The 26762-nt window shown below is 43.3% G+C and overlaps 1 protein-coding gene across 1 annotated transcript in view; it reads right to left on the reverse strand.

Moving 5' to 3' along the window:
• The window catches only part of LOC129324994 (aldehyde oxidase 3-like), a 123929-nt gene that overhangs the window by 2502 nt on the left and 94665 nt on the right, over positions 1-26762 (reverse strand). The window contains exons 24-33 of the mRNA XM_054972477.1: positions 26027-26113; positions 24815-25006; positions 21870-22097; positions 18898-18993; positions 18172-18300; positions 11043-11117; positions 10634-10686; positions 8367-8481; positions 7375-7440; positions 4708-4896 (exon numbers count right to left, since the gene is read on the reverse strand). Coding sequence (XP_054828452.1) covers positions 4708-4896; positions 7375-7440; positions 8367-8481; positions 10634-10686; positions 11043-11117; positions 18172-18300; positions 18898-18993; positions 21870-22097; positions 24815-25006; positions 26027-26113 — 1230 coding nt within the window. The remainder of the gene's footprint in view (positions 1-4707; positions 4897-7374; positions 7441-8366; positions 8482-10633; positions 10687-11042; positions 11118-18171; positions 18301-18897; positions 18994-21869; positions 22098-24814; positions 25007-26026; positions 26114-26762) is intronic.

Genomic DNA, 26762 nt, shown 5'->3' on the forward strand with positions numbered 1-26762 from the left:
ACCAATTTGCAACTCCATGGTTGCAAGGAAGACCTGCCAATTAAGGTAAGCTGGGCTTCGATTCAGGTTTCCAGGGCAACAGAAGGAGTGCAGACAGAGTTCAGGCATTCCCCCAGCTCTGTTTCCAAGAGAATTGATTGATGGTGCCTGACTGTCTGGCTTCATGAACTGCGGGCGAACGCAACAAACCGGGCTTCCAATGAACGCTGGTTCATTGGCCATGGACCCTCACGAACCGCTGGATCGCAAACAGACAATCAGGCGGTTCGTGGGTTTTTTGGTTCGTAATGCAGTTCGTGCTCATGTCTTGAAGACACTCCCTGCATGGGAATAGACTAACATCTTGGATACACCAGAAATACGTGGTCAAAAGTACTTTTCGAAGTTCAGAATTCTTCACAACTTCTTGACAATAAGGGATGGCCCAAGTTTTGCAAGATAAATAATCAAAGGGAGCGAAATTTCCTTTGCAAATGCAACCCAGGAAGGACCCTTCGGCTGCCTGTCAGGTAAAGTCAGCAGATCTGTGCCATTCTTCATACCTACCCAAGGGGCCTTCCATGTATATTTTAGTGCTCCTCTTCCTGCAGGCTAGCTACATTCTCCTATCACAACCCCAACCCTAAGTTTACATAATAGATCTAGAGGTGTACTAATCAGGATCAAGCCTCAACTCCATCAAGGTTACAGAGTTCTGATCCAATGCCCGGAGAGATCCCAATAGCAAATCCTCCCCCTTGGCAATAAAATTAATCCAGATGTGTAAGATAGGCTTCCGCAAGGCCTCCACCATTTGTAGATGGCTCCCCTCCAGAATCCTCTTCCAATCACCATGAACACAACAACAGCGGACACTTTGTCTTCAAGATGGCAGAGTGTGATTTCTTCTCTCCCGTTCTTCCTTTCTTCCCCAGTCTGGACTTTCACATTCTACTTCCTGATCCCCCACTCGTAGCTCTTCCACACACACACACTCATTACAGACACTTTGTCCTGCTACAACCTCCTCCTCTGTTGCATCCTGATTAGGGACTCGTTTACCTTTATCCTAAGCGCCATTCATAAAATCATAGAATCATAGAGTTGGAAGGGGTCATACAGACCATCTAGTCCAACCCCCTGCCCAATGCAGAATCAGCCTAAAGCATCTCTGACAAGTATTCATGCAGCCTCTTCTTGAAAACTGCCAGTGAGGGGGAGCTTACCACCTCCCTAGGCAGCTGATTTCACTTTTGAATTACTCTGACTGTAAAAAAGTTTTTCCTAATATTCAGCCGTTACCTTTGTGCATGTAATTTAAGCCCATTGCTTCGGGTCCTACCCTCTGCTGCCAACTGGAACAGCTCCTTGCCCTCCTCCAAGTGACAGCCTTTCAAATATTTAAAGAGAGCAATCATGTCCCCCCTCAACCTCCTCTTCTCCAAACTAAACATTCCCAAGGCCCTCAGCCTTTCCTCGTAGGGCTCAGTCTCCAGACCCCTGATCATCCTCGTCGCTCTCCTCTGCACCCTCTCGATTTTGTCCACATCCTTTTTGAAGTGAGGCCTCCAGAACTGCACCCAATACTCCAGGTGTGGCCTGACCAAGGCAGTATAGAGAGGGGCTATGACCTCCTGCGATTTCGACGCTATGGCCCCTTTGATACAACCCAAGATTGAATTAGCCTTTTTTGCCACCGCATCACACTGACTGCTCATATTTAGTTTACAGTCCACTCTTACCCCAAGATCCCTTTCACATATACTACTGCCCAGAAGTGTATCCCCCCATCCAGTATTTGTGCTTCCCATTTTTGTGGCCCAGATGTAATACTGTGCACTTGCCTTTGTTGAATTGCATCCTATTCACAGCTGCCCACTTCTCCAGAGTATTCAGGTCTTGTTGAATTTTAATTTTGTCTTCTTGGGTGTTTGCTACTCCTCCCAATTTTGTATCATCAGCAAATTTAATGAGCAGCCCTTCCACTCCTTCATCCAGATCATTGATACAAATATTGAAAAGTACCGGGCCCAAAACCGAGCCCTGCGGCATCCCAATGGACACCTCCCTCCAATCTGATGAATCGCCATTGACCACCACTCTTTGAGTGCAGTCCTCCCTATCAGTTCCCTATCCACCGAACTGTCCTATAGTCCACTCCACAGTCTTCCAGTTTACCTATCAGAATGTCATGGGGGACCTTATCAAAAGCTTTACTGAAATCCAGATAAATCACATCAACAGAGTTCCCCCGATCCAGTAAGGTGGTCACCCGATTAAGGTTTATCCCACCTCACATTTTGGTCCCCATTTGGGTATCCTATCACCCATATCTTCTCTCTGGGTTGGTTTGATCTGGACTAGCCAAGCAGGAAGAACATAATGATAATAATATTTGATTGACATACTGCCCTTCAGGACAACTTAATGCCCACTCAGAGCGGTTTACAAAGTCTGTTATTATTATCCCCATAATCACTTTGTGAGGTGGGTGGGGCTAAGAGAGCTCTGAGAGAGCTGTGACTGGCCCAAGGTCACTCAGCTGGTTTCAAGTGGAGGAGGGGGGAATCAAACCCGGTTCTCCAGATTAGAGTCCTACTGCTCTTAACCACTACAGCAAACTTTGAATTAAAAGTGACTTTAACTGGGTGGTTGGCTTAAAGTAACAGAACTACACATTTGGATTGTGCAAACTGGTTTTATTTGGTCTTTGTGGTACAACAAGGGCTTTTTTTCTGGGAAAAGTGGAATTCAGTGGTGGAATTCAGGACCACACAATGAAGTCACTTTGGGTCAGCTGGAACAAGGAAGGAGTCTTTTAAAGTTTAAATTGCCCTCGGCGAAAATGGTCCCATGGCCGGTGGCCCTGCCCCCTGATCTCCAGACGGGGCGGGGCTATATTGCCCTCCATGCCACTCCAGCAGCATGGGAGGCAATGTAAACTCCCCTCTGTCTGGAGATCAGGGGACAGGGCCACCAGCCATGTGACCATCTTCAAGAGGTGCCGGAACTCCATTCCACCGCATTCCCCCTAAAAAAAAGCCCTTGGTACAACTGCCTACTCGCAGTTTTTGTTGCTGATTATCCATTTCTCGGCTATATCTTGTTAGGGAATGAAGTTACTTGCTGGTTAAGTGCTTTGTCTCCCTCCCATCTTTTCTTTGCCTGGGATTGGGCATTCATGACTGAATGGTTCCAGTTTTGCCCTGGGTCTTGTGCCTTGATTATACATGTGTCGAGTATGCTTTGAATAATGGTTCTGGCTAAGGTATCCAATATTTTGAATATGGAACAGTAGCAATCTTTAAGATATAAATGAATGAAACCCCCAAAATTGGACCAGCCCCAGAGCAGAGGCCTTTGCAGATGTCGCCCAGGAGGGCAGAGGAGGGAGCAGCGCTGACTATGAGAGGCCAGATTGGTGGATGACGCCAACGATAGGAGGAGTCCCAGTGGACTTGGCAGGGCAAGGCCCCCTTTGGCTGGCGTTCCATCCATCACAGGGAGACGCCCCCTGGGGGGAGGGTGGTTGGAGGAGCCCTGGGCTGTCCCACCCCACAGGCAGCCTGTATATGGCCAATGGGGGCAGAGCCAGGGTGCAAAAGCAAGGTCCGCTTCCCAAGGCGGGAGGAGGAGGCATTATTATGCTCAGAATGCAGGGAACCCTTTTGCACGCTGACCCCGTCCCCCCTTCTCATTTCTCAGGCTTGCTGCAACCCTCCAAGCCTGGAGAAGGCGACCCAGGCAAGGGGAGTCCAAGGAGGCAATATGACGGCCCAGACCCACATAGGTTTCCTGGGGAGACGAGCGGGTCTGAGAGCCTCCAGTTGTCAAGTGGCAGCACTCGTGTACTGTACGGAGTGGCACCTGGAGCCCCTCAGAGCAGGACAGATCAGGGGGATCTTTGGCTCAGCCAGAGTCACCTGGACCCAGGAGAGCGGTCAGTTTACTAGGAGCCTTTCAGGGAAGCCATGCAACGCCTCATGATACAACCTCATGAGACAACGCCTCATGATACTCCCTGCCCTCCTCATTTGGAGGTTTGCACGAGCTGTTCCAGTTGGCAGCAGAGGGTAGGACGCGAAGCAACGGGCTTAAATTACATGCACAAAGGTACCGGCTGGATATTAGGAAGAACTTTTTCACGTTCAGAGTAGTTCGAAGGTGGAATCAGCTGCCTAGGGAGGTGGTGAGCTCCCCTTCACTGGCAGTTTTCCAGAAGAGGCTGGATGAATACTTGTCAGAGATGCTTTAGGCTGATTCTGCACTGGGCAGGGGGTTGGACTAGATGGTCTGTATGACCCCTTCCAACTATTCTGTGATTCTATGATTCAAAACGACAGCGGCGGCACGTGTAATTTTCTCTGTAAGTTACCTGAGCTAAGCTTATCTCTCTCTTAATTAAACTTATTAGCCCGATTCTATTGTACCATGGAACCTCTCTGCCTAAGGTTTCTTTACACTTCTCATTGCTTGTTGGGGTCTTATTTTAAATTTAAGATTTAATGGTTAATTATCTTTGCTCTTTGTACAGGGAACAGCATGAAAAAGCTTCTTTAAGTTTAATTATATTACTGATGTCAGTGGAGTTCCTTAATTAGTAGGAACGCTCTTTGAAGCCGCTACATGCAGGCAAATGCTCTAATTGTGTCTTCTGTAGGGTCAGTGGAACAGTAGCTGAACAACACCGAGCTCTCTCTAATTACTATGCATATCTAATTAGCTTACCTTGGAGGAATAGATTGCAATGGGGTTTCTTGTGTTCGGCAGCAAGTAGATTCTAAACAATTCTGGGACATCACAAACTGCAGGAATTTTATACGTGTCTGGACCCAGTGTGTACTGCTCTCCTTCCGGGGAGAATTTGATTTCTTCTCGAGTACAAAATCCGAGTCCCTGCATGAAGCCACCTTCAATCTGATGAATAAACATACACAATTGTCTGTTTGTATATGGGAATAAACTCTGCTAGAGGATGCAGCGTGTGCAATCGTAGTTTAAACTAACCCTTTTCTTCCTGCAGCAGAGAGCCAAACCAGGCTTTGTAGCTGTGAGGCTAATATAGACTTCTTTTATCTGGGCATTCATGATCAACAGGGCCTTCCTTTGATCCAAAGGTATCAGGACACCATACTCGGAATATTGGTATTGCCCTACCCCATATCCAAGTCACAGCTGCCCCTCCTTTCCCCATTCCATCCAGTTGTAGGGTCTGTGAAGCCTCATTTTCTTTCTAACAACATTAGAGCATCCGGAATATTTTCCACTCCAAAAGATTCATTTTTTCCTAAAACTGACAACAGTGAACAGATACCATTGCCAATACTTTAGAAGGCAAGTTTCATTATTCAAAGTTGTAATGACTATTTTTCAGGTTCCTAGGGACTGTCTAAGAGATTACGTGTATGTTTTAGTAAAATGTCTATGGCCTACTGTGCACAATTATTTGCGTGTGCTAGCATTAGTGTGTCAATATTTTCCATGCCTTTAGTCTCCCCTCTTATAACTAAACAGGAATTGCATGCTATTGGCTTTATGTTTTTATAGCCATTATTCCAATAAAATGATTTATCTGTATGAGGGCAACATATAAACAACACTTGATTATTCTTTTCCTAATCAAATATTTCAGTTGAGGCATGTGATGCTATTGGGCCATAACATTAACATGGGATACTTTAAAAATCTGGTTGACTAATAATAAGACAAAATAAATATGATACAACAGATCATGCTGTGTTTATGGCATTGGAAATGTTTTCTGTTCATCTTTGCCCAGAAAATCAACATCACTGTTAGGATTCCCAGTTTGCTATCTTTTTACCCATAATTTCCATTGATTCCAAATCTGAAGGCCCAATGATCTGTTTCTGTTTGCCCACCCAAGCCTTACAACTTGTTGCCAAGTTCTGCCTCCCCGCCCCCATTCCTCATGTAGCTGCTATGCTGCCTCACTTTAGTCTCTGGGGTTCTGTGTTTCACCACCCTACTCTTCTTCACTTCTAGACACGGGTACACCAGAGCACCGGAAGGCACCAAAATGGAAAGAAGCGCCGTAGTGCAGATGCGTAGATAAAAGTGACACCATGTGATGGCACCACCACCAGTATTCGTTTGAAAAGAAAACATACTGTTCATCAAAGTTCTGTTTTCTGGGGGGATTTTCCCCCTGCAATGAGGGCCAGCAACTTGTTCCTAGGATTTTAGGATTCAGTGTTAGACACCAAATGTTGTGTTCTGAAGTATGATTATAGGAATGGTCATTGCCAGGCACTTCCCACTTACACTAAAAGGAATTGTGGTTGAGAAAAAATATATATGTATCTTTCCAAAGGCACTGTCAAGCTCTCATTTTCCTTCATAAACATGGCAGGCAAGCCAAGGAAGCAATCTGAATTTTGGGTCAAATAACAGATTTTACCATGTTAGAATCTGATGGTTGGTTTGGGCACTGAATGTCTTGGACACCTGCTGAACAAGTTTGCACTGGGCTTTTTCAAAAGTGTGCAGGTGAAAATTGCTGCCAATTCAAACATGTCTTAGATGACTACCAACCAAATGATAGGACTTTAAAAAACCCTCAGCACTTATTTTTGTCTGATTTATACGATTGGTGACTTGATTTAACATTATATATTTAAAAACTTCCATCAAGCAGAACACAAGAAGTGACGGGGGGTGGGCAGCAGAACTCAGTTGGACTGTGTGACAATGTGCATGCGTGAGAAAGCCATTTGTGTTATACTGCACTGTTAAGAAGGAATATGGTGGCACAACCTGTTGGGACATCTGCAGAGGGGCTGGTGAACTGAGAAACACACCGCTGAAAAACCAGCTTACTGTTTGCGACTGGAAAACAGGGCGTGAGCCAAACTGGTGGATACTCAAACATCTCTCTCCCAAGCAGAAAGCCCCATTTTATCCAGTGGTTTTTATTCCCAAAGAAAAGTTCCTAGGATTGCAACCTGTCTCTTGGAAATAACTAGCAGTGTCATAAACTATGACAACTAACAGTGTCATAAAACAGCCAGAAATGTGGTGTAAAAAGTTTACAATAAATATTCATAATACATGCAACTTATCTGCTAATAAAGAATGAGCTATGAAGCAAGGCTCCCATATAAAAGACATCATCATCTTGTTCCTTCTTTGTTACAATGTTAAACCCTATCTATGTAATGTTACTTTCATTTTATGCATATATATTAGAAAAGGCAACACTGATATACCTAGTTTGAGGAACATGGGTTATTGCTCTAAGACTCAAAAGCACTTTGCATATACTCTATTTTATAGGAAACCCATGATACAAGACTGCGTTGAGTCCCAAGGGTGGGAGAAAAGCACATTAAAGTAAATAAAAGATCAGTCGATGAACATTGGCCTGCGACATACCTGCCCTATGTCGGTTGCTGGATTGATGCTATAACAGGCATCCATGACAATGTCTGTTTGGAGATTCTGTTAGACGAACAAACTCATCAGCACATGTTTTTTTACAAACAGTTAAGAAAAGTTTGATGACAATCAAAACCATCATCCAAAATGCAAAACGTAATAATCATACCCACAATACTCAGCCTAAATTCTGAACGTTGATTCTAAAACACCAAAGAACATTTTGAGTGCTCTGAGCTGGAAGGACCCTCATCTTTTGAAACATGTCTTTGTGAATTTAGCTGATGAGAATCAGCTAAAAAGAACAATCTTTAGAAAAAAGGAGAAACCTGACTTTGATGTTTAGTCTGTTGTTTTTCTTGCATTTGGGAGCTACTGTCTGAAATACTTCAGGGTTTGAACCAGATTATTATTCCAAAACAGGACCCAAAGAGACCATACTTTAGTATAGCCAATGGCAAACCTGTGGTCCATCTCGGCCAGAAACATGGCTGATGAAAACATGCATGGCCTGGCTAACTGAAGACGGCACAGAGAGTGCTCTAGATCCATAGCATGACGTCTGCAGACTCCTCAGGCACAGGGGTGCCTTGATCCAACTCTCCGTGCTAATATCTACTGATGAGTCCCACCTTGCATGGGCCGCAGTGAAGACCTTTTAAAAACTCATCCGTATGGTCGGGTGTCATGTCCTGACCTGGATAGCCCAGACTAGTCTTATCTCATCAGATCTTGGAAGTAAAGCTGTGTCAGCTCTGGTTAGTACTTGGATGGGAGAACATCAAGGAAGTCTAGGGTTGCTACATAGAGGCAGGCAATGGCAAACCACCTCTGAACGTCTCTTACCTCTTTTGATGGAAAAAAAATGGTGTCACAGTGTGTGGTACTAGAGATCCACAGATGAAGAAATAGTTCATATTCAGACAAGGTGAAGGGGGCCACTGAACCATCCATCAACTGGTGAAGAAGTGAAAGCACTCGTGGTTTACCTTATGATCCCCTGTCAGGCAGTCAATCTCAACTTCAGAGCAACTGACACCAAAAAGGTGGTATGGAAAAGCGTGGCCTTCTCCAGTCTCCCAGTCCATATTGGTGACATACCCTCTGAGGTGGAAACAAACCAAATTCTTTAGATGATAAGAGTGAACTTTTACAGTAAACATTCCCCTCTGGACTTCAAAATAATGTCTGCTTATCTGTCATGTGCTAGGTCTACTCCAGTGTAGCCTGGGAAATGGAAAGGAAACTGGTTGAGTAACAAATGTCTGCCATGCATTGCTACCTGATCGGGGTTATAGTTTACGTTTTCTGCTTTGTATGGGGGGGAAGAGAAGACACTGTACTATCTCCTGCTGTCTTTTATGTCTACTGCCATATTGCTTACACGTGCCTTTCCGTTCTGTCTGAGAAGAGGCAGCCTTGAAGAACTCCCAGGTTGAACTAATGCTTCCCTGCCTGAAAGCTTTGCGCCAAAACTAACAGTCCTTGGCTTGGGAAAAGGGGGAGGGAAGAGGGGAGTATAAGAACTGATGCTTTGCTTTACCTCAGCATTCCCGTCAATGCCTTGTTAGAGTCATCATGGGCCTGTGATCCAGTAATAAAGATCTTTAACTCCTACAGCCTGGTCTGATGCAGTGGAGTATCTGAAGGGACGCCTGTCAGAACCGGACACCTGGTTATCATTTGTTGTTGTTCCCAATCCCTAGTTAAGGGGAACTCTGGCTGCTGCTGGAGTAACATTTACTAGCACACAGTTTTCCTGATTACAGAAAGTTTGAAGCCATAAAAGGGGGAGGGGGACATGTTTTATTTCAGCTTTTTTCTGGAAAAAATATGGAAACTTGGAGGGAAATTGAAGTATATCCAATACTGACTTTTCTATCAAACCTAGATAGAAAAACCTACAAAAAGCCCCAACATCGAAACTGGGAGAGATTGAGAACAGGGAAACAAAATGGCCACCAGGAGCGCACTGTTGTCCATGCAGGCAGCCTTGGTGGATGGTGTGTGGTGGACCCACCCAATTCAATTGAGAGTTGCCAATTCCATGTTGGAATGTATGTTGCAAGGTCTGACATTCAGTCATTATGGGGTTAATGTGTTTACTTACCATGCTATTGTTTAGACTGACCTGGAAGAGAACCTGGCACAAAGCCAATAGCCTAGAAGCCCGGGAAACTGAAGGGTGTTTGTAAAGTGTTATTGGTCAACAGGTCAGGTGATACTCTTTCAGGGTCAAGAAGACAGAGGAAGAATCTCCATTCCTTCTTATCTCTTTGTTTTGTACTCGTGGTCAGCAAGATGTAGCTCTAGGTTTTATTGTTTTGTAGCAATCCTGTGTACCTTTTCCTTTAGAAGTAAATGATTTTAAAAGCAAACTGACGCTCTGACTCTCTATTGATTCAAGATCCATTGCACCTCTGATTTTAAGCTATTTTTAACCCTTTTCTCCCAACATTCCAGGCTGGGAATTTCTGGAGACTTGGGGGCAGAGCCTGAGGAGGAGGGTGGAGTATGATGAGGAGTGGGATCTCAGAAAGGTACAGAGTCTACCCTCCAAAGCAGGGTAACATTAAACTGGCGGCATCATCAATCTCTTTCCTCACACAGGAGAAGGCCAGAACGGCGTGTGTGCCTGGGGGTGGTAGAAGAAGCTGGACTTTGTTTCACTCAGTGCAAATCTCTCATAAGTGTCTGGATAGGCACTTCAGTGATGTGTGTGGGGAAATTAAACGCTGCATCAATGACATTTTAATAATTCACAAAATGTTATGAATTATGGATAAGATTAACACTGACCTTGAGAGTGAAACATGCAACACTGCCTTATTCTGAATTGGATCAATCGTACATCGAGTGCCATACTGGGAGCTTGGATGGGGCTTTATTTTTTGCACTCCGCCCCCCCCCCCCGCTTTTACATCTCTGTTCCTGATACTTGCTGGATATTGTTCCTTCCACCTTCACTAGTAAAGGGCTCCACTGAAGTTATAGTATCTGCCTCTTTAACTTTGACTATAAGCTTCACACCACATCCCGGTTTCTGGGGCCTGGCGCTTCCGGTCCAGCCCCCCAAATATCGGGTCCTGCTGCTTTGAACCCTCTAGGCTGCACATCTGCTAAGCCTTAAAGGACAACGTGCCTGGTTTTTAGAGAAAAAGAAATGCTGGGAGCTCCTTAAAGGGAATTCCCAAAGTCACACAAACTGAGCAGCATCTGTAATCCCCAAAGGCTGCAAAAAGGTTGGATTCCTTACTTGAAGAAGCCGGTAGCTGAGAGGCTAATACTTTCCTCAAAAGCTTTTTTAATCTGCAAGAGAGAGAGACCATGAAATGAGATTTCTGGCAGAAAAATACAAACAATTTCATAAATAAATTAAAATTGGTGGCCATGGTAGGCTGTGAATTTCATGGCTTATGAGGAAGTGGGCATTGGGAGGAATGACCTGACAGAGGCGTTGGGGAGTTTCCACCCAGTGCTCCAGTCAATGTGAGAAGCATAAGAACATACTTCCTGTTTTGTGGGTGTAGAGCTCTGCCTGCCCGGTTGGTTCTGATCATCTCTCTACACAAGCAGGAGGTGAAATGGGCATTGGGTCCTCTACACGAACATGTGATCCATATAAGATGAGGATTCAGTCTGAAAAAAGTACTAAGGGTACTTACCCAGTCTTCCCATTTGCCCTGTGGATTTTTTTTAATGATTGGCTGGAGGCGCGTCCGCAGGATCCTGCAAGCAGTCTGTTGGAATAAGCGGCAAGGGAAAGCAGGATGAATTCATCTCATCATTTTCTAACATTCTCTGAACAACTTTGGCAAATATCAAATGCAACGTCCATTTTCACTGGCATAGCAGCTCTGCCTTTAATATCTGCATGGCAGGTGGACACTCAGCAGACGGAGCTTTGCCTAGCCTGGAACTGCCCGATGCAAAAGGTACTTTTTGTATCATCTGTGGCATTGCCGAGATTTATTTCAGCAGACCCCAATACTACTGCCTTGGCTAAGGGCCAAATTACAGAAGACTGACTGACTGACACAATACTTTATTGAATGAGTTGTGTTTGGGTCCCCCCGACTCAATTGGTTTTCATCTCAGTCATGCATCAGCTGCATGAAGCTGCATGAAGGAACAGATTTGAATCCGTTCAGTGGAATGGGGGCGTCATGGGGCTCCTGCCTCCCCCCCTTGCCTTTTTGCTGAGCCGAAAGGCCCCAGTGGGGAGTTATTTGAGTAAGTTTGGAGCTGCACATGCTTAGAATACTCCACTTTTTATCTCCAAACCTCTAGTCATTAGAAATAGAGGCTCCAATCCTGAAAACGTCGTGCTTAAACCCACTGAAGGCAATGGGACAAGCTAAATTACTATGCACATTTACTTGAGCGTAAGTCCCAATGAACTACATGGGACTTACTTTCAACTAAACATACGTAGAACTGAGCAGCCAGTCTGAATCCAATTCATTTTTTTAAAAAAATATTGGAAAATTTGTATTGTGAAAAACTCACTACAGAAGGTGACAGGATTCAAAAATCAAGTTGCACAAAAATATACATCGCGTTATACAAATTTTAATCATTAAGTTAACAAAATGTAATTAAAATAATGATGATTGTGAAAGGAATATGGAGAATTTTCGTTATTTAAACTTTTTTCCAATACTGGATACCATTTATTCAGGAAATTTGACTCTGACATAGGATACTCATGTGACCTCCTAACATTTGCTACTATGTCAAATATTATATAATCCCACAGGCACATGTACCACTCCTTTATCTCTGGTAACTGGGGGGCCTTCCAATGAGAGGTTATTACTTTTTTAGCTACCAATAGTAGCGTCACCATTAAATTTTTCTGTATATCAGGGAAGTCTAAATCCAGGAAAACATTCAATAATATTGATTGTATCATGAATGGAATTGTATGTCCAGTAACACAAGTTATTTGTTGCACAATCTTTTCCCAAAATTTAACAACCACTGAACAAAACCACCAACAATGAATATAAGTTCCCTCTCCTCCACAACCGTGCCAACAACAAGAACTATATCTCAGGTTAATATGCACTATTTTAGTTGCAGTAGAGTACTATCTAGCAAAAAATTTATATGCTTGATATACTGAATTTAAACGGCTGGTATGGAGGGGATGAAATAACCAAATACTTTCCCAAACTGAATCTGTTAAAGAATTCTCACAATCACGCATCCAAGCTTTATGAAATTATAATGAATTAGACCTGCCATAACTAATTAATAACTTATAAATTTTTGAGATCAAACCTTTCGGGGAATACAATGAATTACTGAGCAACTCTTCAAAAGGGGTGACATTTTTTGGCAAATCTCTCTTAATCTTAGTGTATTACACAATGCTATAGCTGGAGATATTCTATCCAGGGGAATTTCTCTTGAAGTTTAGATTCTAATTGCAATTCACTGCGTATTATTCCATTATTAACAATATCGGTAAATCTTATATTGTTTGTTTTTTCCAAAGCTTATATGAGGTACTACTCAGCGCAGGGGGGGAACCACACCCTGTTGGTAAAGGTGGAACAAGTAGAAACCTTTGGTAAATGCCTTTTCCTAAAGTTATCCTACACATTCAAAATGATCTCTAAATATGGATTCACATTAACTACCTTTGGTCTCTATGTGGTATCCACAGAATTTCTGTCAGTTGAAAAGGAGCAATAAAGGTTTCCTCAATATATTTCCAATCAGTGCACATCCCGACCTCATTATATTGGAGTACATTTGTAAGAATAATGGCCTCATGATAAGTTTTAATATCTGGAATTGACAAACCTCATTATATTGGCTGCCTTAACACCTTAAAAGCAATCCTTGGAGCCTTGTAAATTTAAATAATAAAGTTTGCCATCTTGATAACAACTTAGGGCCAAACTACAAGTGACGCCTGACACAGGTTGGACACTTGTCAGCTTCCCTCAAGTTTTGATGGGAAATGTAGGCAGCTTGGCGGAATGTTGGACAAGTGACCGTTGAAAAGTCCGTTGGACAGCAGTCAGAGAGCCAAGCTGCAAGACCAGGACGCCTGCATTTCCCGTCAAAACTTGAGGGAAGCTGACAAGTGTCCGACCTGTGTCATTCATCACTTGTAGCTTGGCCCTTAGTTATATTAACAAGTAAGGCCCTCAAGATGTATAATAATTGTCAGGTTCTGCCAGTTAGATCCCTCAAGAACTCTACTGCAAACGCTCAGGCGTAAGTGAAAGTTGCTTTATTAGAGATCCATCAGTATCAAAAAGCTCAGACAGTAGCATTGGCAGAAGTGATGCAAAGGGAGAAAGTGATGTTAGTTATAGGGGAGTGTTCCTGCCCTTGGGATAGGGACCGTTGGGACTTCGGTGCGCAGGCTCCAGGAGGATGGGTGAGGGAGGGCAGAGAAGGGAATGAGCTCATTCCAACTCTCAGGGCGATAAGGCTCCAACCGGCACTCCAAGGCCTCATTCCCTTGCCAGCCAAGAAATCGAAAGTAGACACCTGCAAGATAAGCAGCTGACAGCCAAGCAGTAACTATATATCCTTCATCCATGCTCAGAGGGTCTGAATATAATTCAGAACTCATGGCAGATATGTTGGGCATATCTGACAATAACCTTGGAAATAAAAAGGATTTCATAAGAGAAACCCTTTCAGGCTAGGATGAATACATTGTTTTCCAATTCTGTATTATAGATTGATTAAATTTAACTACACTCAAATGACTGCATTTTATAAGATCTGTCAGTTTTGAGGGAATTATTACTCTGAGGTATTTCCAATTGTTATTGGCCCAAACTAAATTAAAATTACCATTAAAATAAATTCTATGTAGCTCCAACAAAATGATCGAATAGTTTTGTTTGCATCAACTTTCAGACCAGAAACCCTCCCAAATTGTGCCAATAAATCCAGAACTGCAGGGAGTGTAGCTTTAGGGTCTGTCAAATACATAGTGAGGTCATCAGCTAATATACTGATTTTCATAGATCTTTCCCCAATTATGATGCCACAAATGGACTCAGTTGGAACCAAGGGCTCCATTGCCAGTGCAAAGAGCAATGACGATAGGGGGCAACTCTGTCTAGTGCCCCTACCCAGAGACAATTCTTCTGAGTTACAGCCATTAATCCTTTGGCGCACCAAAGATGAATGATATAAGGCAGATACAATGGTATTAAATCTAGGACCGAAATTCATATGTTTTAATAATGACAATAAGTAGTTTTTCTCTACACTATCGAAAGCTTTGTCTATATCAATAGCCAAGATAAATGTTGAGGATAAATCATAACATCTAGCATATTGAATAATATTGATTGTTTTATAGATATTATCCATAATATTTCTATTTAAGATAAAACCCGTCTGATCTTCATGTATATAATCACCTAGAAACAAATTAAGTCTATGAGCCAATACTGAGGCAAATATCTTATAATTGCAGTTAAGCAAGGAGATTGGCCTATAGGATTTGGTGCTTAGTGGATCTTTATCTTCTTTGTATATCACAACTATGTTTGCTGAATTCCACGAGGCTGGTATAATGTCAGGTTCCATAACACCTTTACAGATTTTGACTAAATACGGGGCCAGTAACCCTGCAATTTTTTTGTAGTACTCGCTAGGATACCCATCACACCCTGGAACTTTACCGGGCTTCAGAGATTTAATAACTTCTAGTACTTCTTCTATCATACTTGGTGCCTCTAAAAGTTCTCTATGGTGGAAGTGTTGGAAGGGAACTACAACTATTTAGAAACTGTTTAATATCAATATTTTGAGGTTTGGAAGAAGAATAGAGGTTTCTATAATACTTTTTGAACTCCTGCATAATATGAAAATTATCATAATGTATTTGATCCTGATCATCCCTGAAACTATATATAAATCGAGTAGCTCTTCGCTTCTGAAATCTTCAAGGATTTCCAGCTATTATACCAATGGGCCTGCATAAAATAAAGGATATTCTTAGTAATTTGATTAACTTCTACCAGTTCCAACTTCTTACGTTCTAAAAGTGCTTTATAGATTCACTTGCTACAAGTTCTCTTATGCAGTAACTCAAGTCTTTCTATTTCACTTCTAACCTCGTGTATTATTTCCCCCTTTTCTCTTTTGTATTGAGCCCCTAGAGAGATAAAATGTCCCCCGATAACAGCTTTAGCAGCATCCCATATAACATTTGGGGCTACTTCTGAAGTTGAATAAATAACAAAAAAGGATCTAATCTCTTCTGCTATAGAGTCACAATATGATTGTTTTAATAATAAAGCCTTAATTAATCTCCAACCTGATGTCATGTGATTTTCTTTATATTTATCTATAAACTACTTTCAGCCCAAGTGTGATCTGACCAAAGCCTATGACCTATACTAGCCTCAGAGAGGTTTGGCAGCAAAGAATTTGAGGGCAATATGTAATCCAGATGGGAAAAGGTTTGGTGCCTAGAAGAAAAATATGTATAATCTCTGACACTAATATTGAAATGTCTCCACACATCACATAAATCATATTTACAAAGTAATTCTGATAATGGTTGTTGGGGGTTTTCCGGGCTGTATTGCCGTGGTCTTGGCATTGTAGTTCCTGACGTTTCGCCAGCAGCTGTGGCTGGCATCTTCAGAGGTGTAGCACCAAAAGACAGAGATCTCTCAGTGTCCTCTCAGCACACTGAGAGATCTCTGTCTTTTGGTGCTACACCTCTGAAGATGCCAGCCACAGCTGCTGGCGAAACGTCAGGAACTACAATGCCAAGACCACGGCAATACAGCCCGGAAAACCCACAACAACCATCGTTCTCCGGCCGTGAAAGCCTTCGACAATAATTCTGATAAATTTGAATTTGGATGTACAACCCGAGTTCTTCGTGGATGTATGGAAGATCTATCCATTTTAGGATTAATTAGGTAATTGAGATCACCACCATTATAATTTTCTGGACATCTTTTTTTTTAATTAAGTTTTTTCACTTAAACAGTTGAAAAGAAAAGAAGGGCACGGAAACAGGGAAGAAAAAAAGAAAACTAAGAAAAAGAAAAAGAAAAGAACAAAGAAAAGTAAACATATCTATTATGGTCCACTTACAACACTGCTCAGTATAGCTTTAAACAATGTATTTAAGTCCTTTTACATTCTTGGCAAGTTCAAATCTTTATGCTTATTTGTAATCCAATTATAAAATGGTATCCAAGGTCCAGCAAATTCTTCTTCCATTTTCCCTTTTAATATCAGTTTGTCCATTTCCGCTGTTTCCATAATCTTTCCCTCAAGTTCTTCTTGGTTGTTGTGTGTTTTTCAGAACTGGAAACCATGCTCTGTTCATTCTTAATGGTTTCCAGTTCTGAAAAACACCAGGCTAACAAAACACTCTACACCCGACAATAGCCCTGCAGAGAAGATTAGCACATCAAGCACCAATCCATATGCAAAAGAACCTCCTCAGGATACAGTGAAGCCTCCCTCCATTAGCATTCCACACCCTGGGAAACTCTTACAGGATGACTCAGCTCAACCCCACCCCTCCTGAGTAGATATAAATGACCTGCCAACATCTTTTCCACACTGTGACACTGAGAGATCTCTGTCTTTTGGTGCTACACCTCTGAAGATGCCAGCCACAGCTGCTGGCGAAACGTCAGGAACTACAATGCCAAGACCACGGCAATACAGCCCGGAAAACCCACAACAACTATTGTTCTCCGGCCGTGAAAGCCTTCGACAATACAAGTTCATCTTGGGTTGGTGTTATTTGTTGTTTCCAATAAAATGCTAATAAAATTCTGGCTGCTGTCACTGCATGTATTATAAAGTGTTTTTGATCCTTATTAAATTCATCTGGAATGTAGTTCAGTAGAAACAGTTCTGGCTTAAAAGGTATTGGTATCTGTAAGATTGTATGAAGTAGTGTATGTGTCATCCAAAATCTACGTACATCTTTACAGGTCCACCACATGTGATAAAAAGTTCCAGTACATTCTTTACATTTCTAGCATCTATCTGGTGTGTAATTTTCTGGACATCTAATGTGCCATTTAAATATATCTATATCTATATCTATATCTATATCTATATCTATATCTATATCTATATCTATATCTATATCTATATCTACCTTGTCCATCTCTTAGGCATTGATCTGGTTGAAATCTCAGTTTGGAGGAGATGATAATAGCTACCCCTCTCAAATGTGATGATCCTGAGGCTAGGTACTGCGAAGGGAATTTGGAACTATTTAACAACTTAGCACCTGTTTGCCTCACATATGTTTCCTGGAGAAAAACAATTCCTGGAGAAAAAGAATTATTGTATATAGCCAAAGGCTATATACAATAAACTGAACTTGAACAATTCCTGCATTTATCTTAATCAACACCTTAAATAAGTGCTTACGCTTAACACAGGTATTCAACCCTCAACCATTTAAGGTGATAATCTTATATTTCTCACTAGCCATTGTTGAACCTAAATAAATATTAACCCTAAGAATTAAAATAATCATAACAATTCACCATAAATCATACTTTCAACAGTTGGGCCTTAAGTATCATCTCTCTGTGCCTAACAAGCCAAACTCTAAGCCCTAATTTTTTTTTTGATAAAACAAAACCAGAATCCAATTCATTTCAAGGGAACTTAAACATAATTAACCTGTTTCCAATGGGGTCCATGTAGGCCAAGAAACGATCCAAAGTGCTTTTATTTTGTTGTGTGGAAAGAGATGCAACTGCTCAAAGTTCTTACTTACAAGAAACGGTCCTAACCCAAAGTAAGCACACTCACCTGGACTGCTTTACCATTGACTTCCGAGCCAATTGATCCTGCTGTGAATAATGCGTTGGGTATTGGAACGGTGCTTCTTTCAAAAAGATGTATGTAAGACAAGGGTATCTTTAATTCATGGCTGGCAACCTTTTTGTTTTGGAAACAAGAGATATCACCATTTTCACTAGGAGGTATAACATTGAGCACATAGAGGAGCAAACATGTTAGAAAATTTGTCACATCACATAAAAAATACCGAACCTTGGGATTTAGTTTTTTTTACATGTGATCCAATCACAGTGCAAGCCCAAAAAACTATGGGGAAAACAGCTTTCACCCTATACCTCTAAGGGCCAAAAGACATGACATGTTAGTTCATGAGATGATGGTGGTTTCCCCAAACCCAACTTGGAGAATGTCAGTTTAAAGATCAGAGGTAGTCTTTTTGGCTTGAATTGCTGCTGGCGGGCAGGGGAGGAGGGACTTCTGCCTTTGCCCCTGGCCATTTTCAGACCCTGGGCCATTTCAGCATCTGAAAACAGCCTGGGAGGAAGACAGGAGCCATTCCTCGCCCCCAAGCAGTAGTTCAAGGCAGCAGATGCCCTCTGGTCTTTAAAATGACATTTCTGCAACTGCTGTGTGACTGCAGGGGAAGCAAACTGGGTTTGGGGAAACCTAGAGGAGTAAAGAAATGTGTTGTGTATTTTGGCCCTTAAAAATCCAGGAGATGGATGTTTGTCCTACCTGTAACATTTTGGTGTAAAGTCCTTGCCCCAGTTCAGCTCCCCCACAATGCACCAACACTGACCCATCGACATAGATGTTCACCAGAGCTGCAGCCTGCAGTGCAATGGAAAATGATAGACTTTGTCCTTCAATAACTATCCTACTAACATCATACTGATGCTTAACAATTTGCTGTAGAAAAGCAGGACTGGGAGCACAATGACATCTCATTCAAAAAGGGCAGAACAACTGCGGTGTTGGAAACTGCAGGGAAGGGACCTCAGTGGGAGCCTCTCCAAGTTGTAGCTTCAAGTTCCTGAATCCAGCCTCTAGATAAAAAGGGTTTCTCAGGGAACAGGGCTGAAAAATAAGTGCTTGAGATGCTGGAAGGTTCTGCCAGTTAGGGTGGACCGTACTGAGCTGGACGGGACGTTGTTGAGGTGGAATAAAAAGTCTCTGAGGGCCAAACTGCAAATGACAGCGTCTGTTCCATGGCCGCCGATGCCGTTTTAAAAGCACTTGTTCTTTAAACATGGCTGTGGAGCAACATTGCTTGATACGGATTATGCACGTGGTGAGGCAGCCCCAGGAACTCTGGTTTCTTCCCTGTGCCTTTTCAGGTGCTGAAGCAGTAATTGGGCGGGTGGGGGGTGGGGCGAGGAGACTGGGGACAATAACAATATGAGCTCCCGGGGCCACCACACCAAAGACACATTCCGGATCAGGGCTCTGGGGTAATTTTTAAAGAACTGCCAGTGCTTCTAAAATGGTGTTGATGGCCATGGGATGGAGCCCTGGCCGCTGTCGCTTGTAGTTCGGCCCTTACACTCTAGTAGCAGGATAAGGGAGCCCCCTGTGATCTCTTACTGATACTGAGTGCTGGTGGCTTTGAAGCGGATTTGCGGTGTTGTAAGCCAGCGAGATTCACATGGACTTCAGGAGCAGCAGCCAGCTGCTGTTTTCATTTAAAGGAGATGGGAAGAAGCGGATCCAAAATACAAGCTAGAATAGCCCAGGCAAGCCCAATTTCATCTGATTTTGGGAGATAAGCAGGGTGGGCCTTGGTTAGTAATTGGGTGGAAGACTTCCAGCAAAGAACAGGAGTGCAGAGGCAGGCAATAGCAAACCACCTCTGTTAGTCTCTTGCCATGAAAACCCTGCTGGGGGGGGGGTCACCATAAGTCAGCTATGACTTGACGGCACTCTCCACCTCCAATTAAGTAGAGGTGTCTGAGCTCGTGCAGCCCTAAGAATATAGGAACAACCCCCCCCCCCCCAATAGTTATGAGGTTATTTTCTTTTACAACGGACTCTCTTCTGATACCCAGACCTGTCCCATGTTTTTTATCCTTGGTATATTTTTGAATTACTGCCTGATCCTACGACCTGCCTGGCTCCCTTGTCAAAGTGCCTCTTATAGAACTACGCAGCCCCCTGGGTTTGGGTGTAGGTCCACAGTCTGCTTGGATCATTGAATGTCTGCCTCCTCAGATCTCCCCACACAAAATGGGGTAGGTAAAATACATCTCCTAGCTGTTCTTTTTGTTGTCTCTGTTTCTGCCTCTTCTGTTATTTATTTATTTATTAAATTTGTCACCATCTGTTCTCCCTGCAAGCAGGCTCAGAGCGAATCACACCAAGTTAAAAATACAAAGGTAAGCAATTAAAAACTGGTAGCATAAAAAGAGGAGTTGCAGTTTCACAACCCACTGTCAGCAGTGCATATTGCTCAATCCCACATGTAGTCGTTTGGGCCCACAGCGGCTGATAGCAAACAACAGATAAGAAAAGCAAAACCCGGGAGGGGACGCCCCGCCAGTAGGAGGCTGGAGAGGAGACTCGTTTGCCTCAGCCACCAAAGGCCTGCCAAAACATCTCTATCTTACAGGCCCAGTGGAATGATGATAAATCCTGCCGGGCTTGAGTTGTCATAGACAGAGAGTTCCACCGGGTTGGGGCCAGGGCTGAAAAGGCCCAGGCCCTGGTCGAGGCAAGGCGGACCTCCCTGGGGCCAGGGACCACCAGTGGATGTTTATCTGCTGAATGGAGCACCCTCCGGGCAATATGTCTCTAGAGCACCTGTGCCTACCAAAGCATACACAGTAGCAAGTGATGCTTTAAGACCTCTGTTTCTGGTGGGTAGCCGTGTTGGTCTGGAGTAGAAGAGCAAGATTTGGTTCCAGTGGCACCTACAAGACCAACTAGATTTCCAGGGCAGGAGCTTTCGAGAGTGAGAGCTCCCTTTGTCAGATCTGATTAAGGGAGCTTTAAGTCTCAAAAGTTCATACCGTGCAAATCTAGTTGGTCTTTAAAGTGTTACTGGACCCAAATCTTGATATGTTCTGATTCCGCTCAGTGCTCAGACAAAAACCCGTACTTCTGGGAGCTGGATTGTCAAACGTTTTTTAAAATCTATTTTGTTCAGGGTTGAAGGAAATGCCCCCTCTCCTGGCTTGATTTACGCAATCCTGACTGGCTAATCCTGGGCAAATTATAAAGCAATTCCTCCCTTCACAAAGCAGGCCAGAGTGCAAAAAGAAAAAGGAAATCCTTTTGACTACAGCAATTAATAAAATCGCATTAAAACACATTAAAACGTAAGAGTCGGCACAAGAAGGGCAGCAACTCTACGCAGCAGCCCCCCCTGCCACACCCAAGCCCACCAAGGGGTGGGGGACGGTCGGGAGGAGGGGGCTGCATCCCCGCTCAGTAGGGAACTGGCAAAAAAGAGCTATGCGAATTCAACATTCACTTTGCAGAGTTATTATAAGGTCCCCCTCCCAAATATCTGGTATAGGTGTGAAGGCAGCAAGAAGCAGACTCTGCCTCCCAATTAAGACCCCCCCCCACACACACACACAGAGCCCAGGTGAAGTCAATCCCCATTGATTTCAATGGCTCTTAATCATGAACAATTTTAGCCATACTGGGGCATATAATTCCTCCACTTTGCTTTTCATGAGCCAGTCCCTAGAGATTGAAAAGCTTACCTGGTGGTAAACTGTGGCATTGAGTCCAACTGAATATACCATGGGAATGATCGCAATCCCTTTCTTCTTCCAGTAGTTTTGCTTGTTATATTCTTCTATTGCTTTTCTCCTGTTGTAATAATCAGACCTTTCCAAGCATTCTTTCCAACACACAACCAGATTCCTGGGATCAATCTCTTGCTTGTAAGGAGTGAAGGTAACTGTTTTGTACATGTTCATCTCCCGGACCTTCACAAGGAGACATGCAAGAGATTGCTATTTGTGCCAAGTCCTTGCAAAGCATCTTAGAAAATATTTATCTGTTAGTTACCTTTTCTTCCCAGGGCTTATTATTTATTAAATCAATAGCCTGCCTTTTCCCATCACGGAGCTCAGGCGTGTGGGATTCCCAGAGGGCCTACTACCCAGGTAGTGACCAGACCTAATGCTCCCTCCCTCGCTTCAGCAAAGTTGCTGTAATTTGGGTGTTCTCTAACTATAACCGGAAGCTCCAACCACATTACTCAATGTGTTTGAGTCCGTCAGTATTAGGCAGAATGACCACATTTAGCCCCTCCATGCTATCAGAAATTCAGCTGCATGTGGAGTATTCTGAGCACGTGCAGCTCTGAAGTTATGCAAGTAACTGCCCACTGGGCTCATTTTGGTATGGGGAAATGTGTGTGTGTGTGGGGGGCACTTATCCCCCCTGCTGTAATCCCAAGCCAAATTGGGCCCTTGCGGGCTTTGAAGATGACGTTCCCCACAGCAGCTCTGTGACCCCAGGGAAAGCAAGTCCAGTCTGGCAGACCCTGACCCAACTCATTAAACATAACGTGTAATTTGGCTCTCGGTGTCAAAAAGAGTCGATTACTTTTTACTGTCGTCCTCCAAATGAATTATTCTACACTATCCTCTTTACGGCCTTAACCCAGAAAGAATTGGGTTTTAATCCAAATGAAAGTAAACTTTTGCTCAAGTGAGACCAAAAAGATTTGCAACAGCTTATTGGGGGAAAACATAAGACAGTTGAACTGTGCTCCCACTTGGATGTTCAAGACCTGCACCTCTTGGTTTTCCCAGCTGGGGGAGCATTTGAACTATCTTTAAATACAGATGCCATTAAAAAAAAAAAACATCCTACTTAGATCTTAAAAACTGCTTGTGTGAACTCACCCTAAAATAGAAAACTGCAATTCTTGCAACCATTCACACGTGCACCAGTGCTTGTTTTCTGATTGGCTGATGTTTGTCATGCCCTCGGGATTGTGACTGTTTGAGCTAGCATGCTGAGGGGAAAACTACACTTTATCAGAGGATTTTGGGGCTCCCAACCTCATGTTCCCTTCTTAGTGCTAAAGCAGGAATTGGGGACAGGAAATTACAAGGCCAATGGTGCAAAGGAATATAAAAACCAAACAAAACCACCATGTACACTAAAAACATATATTAGATGCTAATAGTATATAAATATTCTTTAAATGTGTAAAATGTATGATGTAACATCTCCAAAAATGCAATCCTCAAGAACAATGTAAAATGGTTATAACCAGTTTGGTGTAGTGGTTAAGAGCACGGGACTCTAATTTGGAGTGCCAGGTTTGATTCCCCTCTCCTCCACTTGAAGCCAGTTGGGCAACCTTGTCTCAGTCACAGCTCTCTCAGAGCTCTCTCAGCCCTACTCCCCTCATAGGGTGATTGTTGTGGGGATAATAATAGCATACTTGGTAAACTGCTCTGAGCGGGTGTTAAGTTGTCCTGAAAGGGGGGGAGGTATATAAATTGAATGTTGTTGTTGTTGTTGTTGTTATTGTTATTATTATTATTGAGTATTGCATTTTTGTAGATATTACATTATACATTTTGCATATTTACAGAATATTTATGTACTATGTAACTGGTGAGCCCCGTGGTGCAGAGTGGTAAGCTGCAGTACTGCAGCCCAAGCTCTGCTCGTGACCTGAGTTCGATCCTGGTGGAAGCCGGGTTCAGGTAGCTGGCTCAAGCTTGACTCAGCCTTCCATCCTTACGAGGTCAGTAAAATGAGTACCCAGTTTCCTGGAGGTAAAGTGTAGATGAACAGGGAAGGCAATGGCAAACCACCCTGTAAAAAGTCTGCAAAGAAAATGTCGTGATGCGACATCCCCCCATGAGTCAGTAATGACTCAGTGCTTGCACAGGGGACTACCTTTACCTTTACCTAATTGGTGTACATGGTGGTTTTGTTTGGAAGTGTGGATAGGCATTTCCAGGGATAACAGGGGTAGGGAAAGGAACGTTTGAGCTTCTGATTTATCCCTCCAAATGCCCTCCTCCCCAGTTATCCTTAATCCTCCACTCTGGTCCCGAAACTGCAAAGAAGACTGGCTGGGGAAAGGTTGTCCTGGGGCAAGAGGAATTGGCATGGGGAAATAATAGGGTTGCCAGGTCCCCTAAACCTCCTGATAGGAGGTGGGGGACTTGGCACTTACCTGAAGCTGTTCCGATGTTTCTCTTTGCACATGCATGAAATGTGCATGTCCTTCTGGTGGGTATGCAATGACATCACTTCCAGGAAGTGATGTCATCATGCCACCTGTGGGTGTGCTCCCGTGCTTTGCATGGGGCTAATTCTGGCCCATTTGGAGCCAAACTTGGCTCACCAACACGCGGGAGCATTCCCATGGCCAGCATGACAAGAGCACGCACTACGTGTGTTCTCAGAGTGCCTGCTGGTGACGGGCAATGTCCGGGGGGCTTGCCAGCTCCTGCTGATTGCTGGCAGATCGGTGGGCCATGGGGCAAACTGTCCTAGGAGTTTGCCTGCCACCAGCAGGCACCTGGGAACCACATGTAGGTACAGCTTCTCTAATTAATTCTCCTTTGTAAGTGTCCCGTCACTCCTGTATTTGTGGTCTTGAGAACAATAATTTATTAAGCCACCCCGAATCACACAAGAACCCTCCCCATGTGACTTATTTGTTTACCTTATCATGAGGCAAGCCAAGCTCGTCTGCCACGGCTGAAACCCACATTTCTGCAGAAAGGGCCGATTGTGGGTAACCGAATCCTCGAAATGCGGTATTCGATGGCAGATTAGTCTTGCAGGCACGTCCGCGACATCGGAAGTTGGGAATGTCATAAGCATTACAACTGTGTAGCACTGCAAACTCTATTACCTAATAGACAACACATTTATAACCATGAGTTCTTTATGTAACCTGCAAAGATGTATAAAAAAATGCCAGATGCATTAAAAAGATTTTGGTTAGTAGGATGGGCAAAATAGCTAACTCTAAGCATTAGTGTTTTGCAACGGCTGAAAACATCCCAGGTTTGTATGATGGCTCTGCTCAGGGGGATATGGAGGCCAGCCATGCTCCTGCCGCTGGAGGCTCCATGAAGTACTGAAGGCTGTCAGACAGACAAACCGTACAGAATCACAACCACGTGCTCTGAGTGCTGTGTACGCACTTAGCCATGATAAAAATTTAAACAATAAGGCCCAAAGTAGGTGCTGCATCTGGCCCCAGTCTTCTAATCTTTGCCCTGCAAAACGTAACATTGAGGAAACTGAAGTTTTCAATTGTGCCTTTGGGCCACAATGCAGATGGGGAGGACTTCCGCCTCCCCCCCCACCTCTTTTCCTGAGCCAAAATACTTGTTAGTGCAAAGACAGACATATGTCTCGTTTGGGCCGAAGGACTCGGAGCACTATTCAAGAGTATTCAAAATAAGGAGGGACTCTACATAAATGGCTCTTAATTTCTCATATTCTGCTTAGACCTGACAGAAGACTGAGAATTTCTCAATGTGTTTTGAAAAGAAGAATCCACCATCTAAGCCATAGGCACGTTTCTAATTAGGGCTGCCAGCCTCCAGGTGGTGGCTGGAGATCTCCTGGAATTACAGCTGATCTCCAGGCCACAGAGATCAGTTCCCCTGGAGAAAATGGATACTTTGGAGGGTGCATTCTAGGGCATTATATCCCGTTGAGGCCCCTCCCCTCCCCAAACTCCACTCTTTCCAGGCTCCGCCCCCCAAATCTCCAGGAATTTCCCAACCTGGACCTGACAACCCTATTCCTAATTCAACAGGTAAAACCCAGGAAATCCCTCCTTTCTCGTTAGTCAGGCCTGAAAACAATTTCAACCCATTTTTCTAGTTGTGAATGTTCAGTTACTTTGTGAGAAACTTACCCAGTCAGAACAATCTTTTGTACACCCACCATTTATATAGTACTGAAGGTCAACAGCTTTGATTTCCCCGTCATTCATGTATCCCACCTAAAAAGAAAACACCACAGCAGTGAGAAGCATTAAACTTTATTAGGCCTTTTCCTCACACCCTTAAAGGGACGGCACACTACCGGAACGCTGGCGACGTCTCTGTTTGCAAAACGAATGCGGGCTGTTTGGCTTCCTTTTCTTTGGCACCTTTTCTGGGACTGCAGAAAGTGTTTTGCAAACAGAGATTCATGAGAGAAAGCCTCCAGTGTTTGGTGAGTGGGCCATCCCTTTCAGAGCGTGTGGAAACAGCCTTTATTTTGCTGAAATCTGTGGGAATTTTTCCTGTGGGCTACCAAGGTCAGGAATGAAGATTTGCTACATTTAAAAAAACAGCATTCACTACATGTTTGATTATCTTGTAACTGTTTTATTATAGATTTTATAAATTAAAAAGAAAACAGTACTATTAACAAAAAATATTGTGCCATGTTGTTCTTTGTGTATGTGGCATCAGGTCTTCACAAGGCCTGTAAGATAACCAGGCAAGTATTTTATCCAGGTCTGAAAAGGGATTTTAAAAAAGGAACACAAAAGCTAAATCTTTACAACTGTTGGTAAAGAATAACGGTGCAATATTTTAATGTTTTTCTTTATTTTATGATAAGTTGATTAAGTCAATTAATAGTACAGCTAAGGGGCAGCATGT

The sequence above is a fragment of the Eublepharis macularius genome, chromosome 2 (assembly GCF_028583425.1).
Source record: "Eublepharis macularius isolate TG4126 chromosome 2, MPM_Emac_v1.0, whole genome shotgun sequence".
In the NCBI taxonomy this organism is placed as follows: domain Eukaryota; kingdom Metazoa; phylum Chordata; class Lepidosauria; order Squamata; family Eublepharidae; genus Eublepharis; species Eublepharis macularius.